General features: G+C 46.4%; 1 protein-coding gene across 1 annotated transcript in view; it reads right to left on the reverse strand.

The window, feature by feature from the left end:
• LOC135095463 (WD repeat and HMG-box DNA-binding protein 1-like) overlaps positions 1-2500 on the reverse strand; it is a 14715-nt gene that overhangs the window by 11770 nt on the left and 445 nt on the right. Inside the window, 2 exon segments of the mRNA XM_063996312.1 lie at positions 303-454; positions 1776-1887. Of these exon segments, the coding sequence (XP_063852382.1) occupies positions 303-454; positions 1776-1887 (264 nt within the window).

The raw sequence follows: 2500 nt of genomic DNA on the forward strand, positions 1-2500 counted from the left end.
GAGAGAGAGAGAGAGAGAGAGAGAGAGAGAGAGAGAGAGAGAGAGAGAGAGAGAGAGAGAGAGAGAGAGAGAGAGAGAGAGAGAGAGAGAGAGAGAGAGAGAGAGAGAGAGTTTATGAGCAAATGAAAAAAATATACATTAAATAAGCAAAATTTAATAAAAAAAAACTGATATATTAAGAAATACAAGCTTCTGGTACACCCTGTAATGCCAGAAGGTGCCACACACACACACACACACACACACACACACACACACACACACACACACACACACACACACACACACACACACACACACACCTTCCAGCACAGGCCACAGTCTTGCCGTCAGCGCTGACCACAATGTGAGTGGAGGGTGCCGAGAAGCGGGTGATGATTCCGCAGGGTGAGCCGTCCTCTAGGGTGAACGCCTGCACCAGATTGCTGTCATTGCCCACCAGGAAGCTGCCATCCTAGGGTGAGATAGGGTGATATAGGGTGAGATAGGGTGATATAGGGTGAGATAGGGTGATTAGGTCATAGGGTGAAGGTAGGGTGAGGCAAGGACAGTGTTACCGCCACCAGTGAAGGAAGCTAGGGTTCTGGAAGTGTTAGGGAAGTATTGATGCAAGAATAAAGAAATATATGCTACGTAACATGTTCTGCATTAAGCGTTCTGTATAACGACACTTGCTGCGAACTAATGCAATGAGTTAGTGGCGTCTTAACCTCCCGTGTTCAAAGTTAAGTCAATTTCCGTGCACAGATTAAGGGAACTATATTCACTGCAGTAGTTAATTGTAGTGAAGCTGCGTGAGAAGGACTAGCTGTGGAGAGTTAGCCGCAGAGAGGTAGTGAGGCTGCTGTTTACGTGACGAAGTTGACGACACAGCGCGAAGGGTAAACAAGACACAGAGGGAGATAGAGGAACGAGTCACCCAGAAACTATTGGTGACCTAAGGGTGAGACAAGGGGGTTAAGGGTGAGACGAGGAGGCTAAGGGTGAGACAGGTGAGGCGCCGAGGACCAGCCGGAACAAAGGAAGGAGACAGATTCCTTTGTGACGCTGAGTGAGGCTGCGAGCACTCCAGGAGGGAACGGACGTGTACCGCATAAACGCACGTGTTGCTCGGTGACAGGCCTCCCTAACACCCCAGACACGCGAGTTCCGCACCTCTATTACGAGCGGTCGATTGCCCTGATTAGCGTAATGCATAAATTAGTGATACATTAGGGTGTGACACATTACACAACATTTAGTAACGCTACACATATGTAATATTTATCAGGTATGTCTTCACCTTTGACCGAATGAAATAAACAATTTGCGTCACCGTGTGGGTATGCAGTTAGGGTGATTAGGGTGAAGGCAGGGTGATTAGGGTGAATATAGGGTGATTAGGGTAAAAAGGTGAGGCAGGGTGATTAGGATAATAGGGAGACAGGGTGAATAGGGTGAAATGGGTGAGAGAGGGTGTTTCAGGGTGAATAGGGTGAGAGAGGGTGTTTCAGGGTGAATAGGGTGAGAGAGGGTGTTTCAGGGTGAATAGGCTGAACTGGGAAACTGGGAGAGAGGGTGTTTCTGGGTGAATAGGGTGACTGGGTGAGGTAGAGGTAGGGTGATTAGGGTGAGAAATGCAATACACCCTTCCTTCCTCACCCTGAAGACATGGAGGACAATATTAGGGTGAAACCAGACAAACAAACAAACAAACAAACAAACAAACAAACAAATAAACAAATCACCCTAAAAATCCCTTTATCTAGGGTGTCGCAGAGGTCACCCTAACTCACCCTATAGGCGATGGCAGAAGCACAGTCCGCAACCACATGAGTCTTGCAGTCGTCGTCATCCAGTCCCTCGAACACCCGTACCTCACCATCAGTACCACAGGTGATGATGTACCTGGGGGGGAGGGAAGGGGGAGGTTAGGGTGACGTTCGGTGTGGTTTGGTAAGGTTAGGGTGAGGTCAGGTGAGGTTTGGTAAGGTTTGGTAAGGTTTGGTTAGGTTTGGTAATGTTTGGTTAGGTTTGGTACAGTTTAGTACAGTTTGGTACAGTTTGGTACGGTTTGGTACGGTTTGGTACAGTTTGGTACAGTTTGGTTAGGTTTGGTTAGGTTTGGTTAGGTTTGGTACAGTTTGGTACAGTTTGGTTAGGTTCGGTTAGGTTTGGTTAGGTTCGTTTAGGTTCGGTTAGGTTTGGTAAGGTTTGGTTAGGTTTGGTTAGGTTTGGTACAGTTTGGTAAGGTTTGGTACGGTATGATAAGGTTTGGTTAGGTTTGGTACGGTTTGGTACGGTTTGGTACGGTTTAGTGAGGTTCGGTTTAGTTAGGCTAAGTTTTCAAGGGTGTTTTTACGGTTCCAGTGACAGATTAGCAAGTTTCCTACATAATTAACGGGATAAACAGTTTAAAATGACCCAAAAATGAAGTAGCGCAGGTTTTCAAGGGAGTTTTTACGGTTCTAGTGACAGATTAACAGCATTTTCACAGTAATAACAGCAAATAAATTTAAAA

The sequence above is a fragment of the Scylla paramamosain genome, chromosome 49 (genome assembly GCF_035594125.1).
Source record: "Scylla paramamosain isolate STU-SP2022 chromosome 49, ASM3559412v1, whole genome shotgun sequence".
Classification (NCBI taxonomy): Eukaryota; Metazoa; Arthropoda; class Malacostraca; order Decapoda; family Portunidae; genus Scylla; species Scylla paramamosain.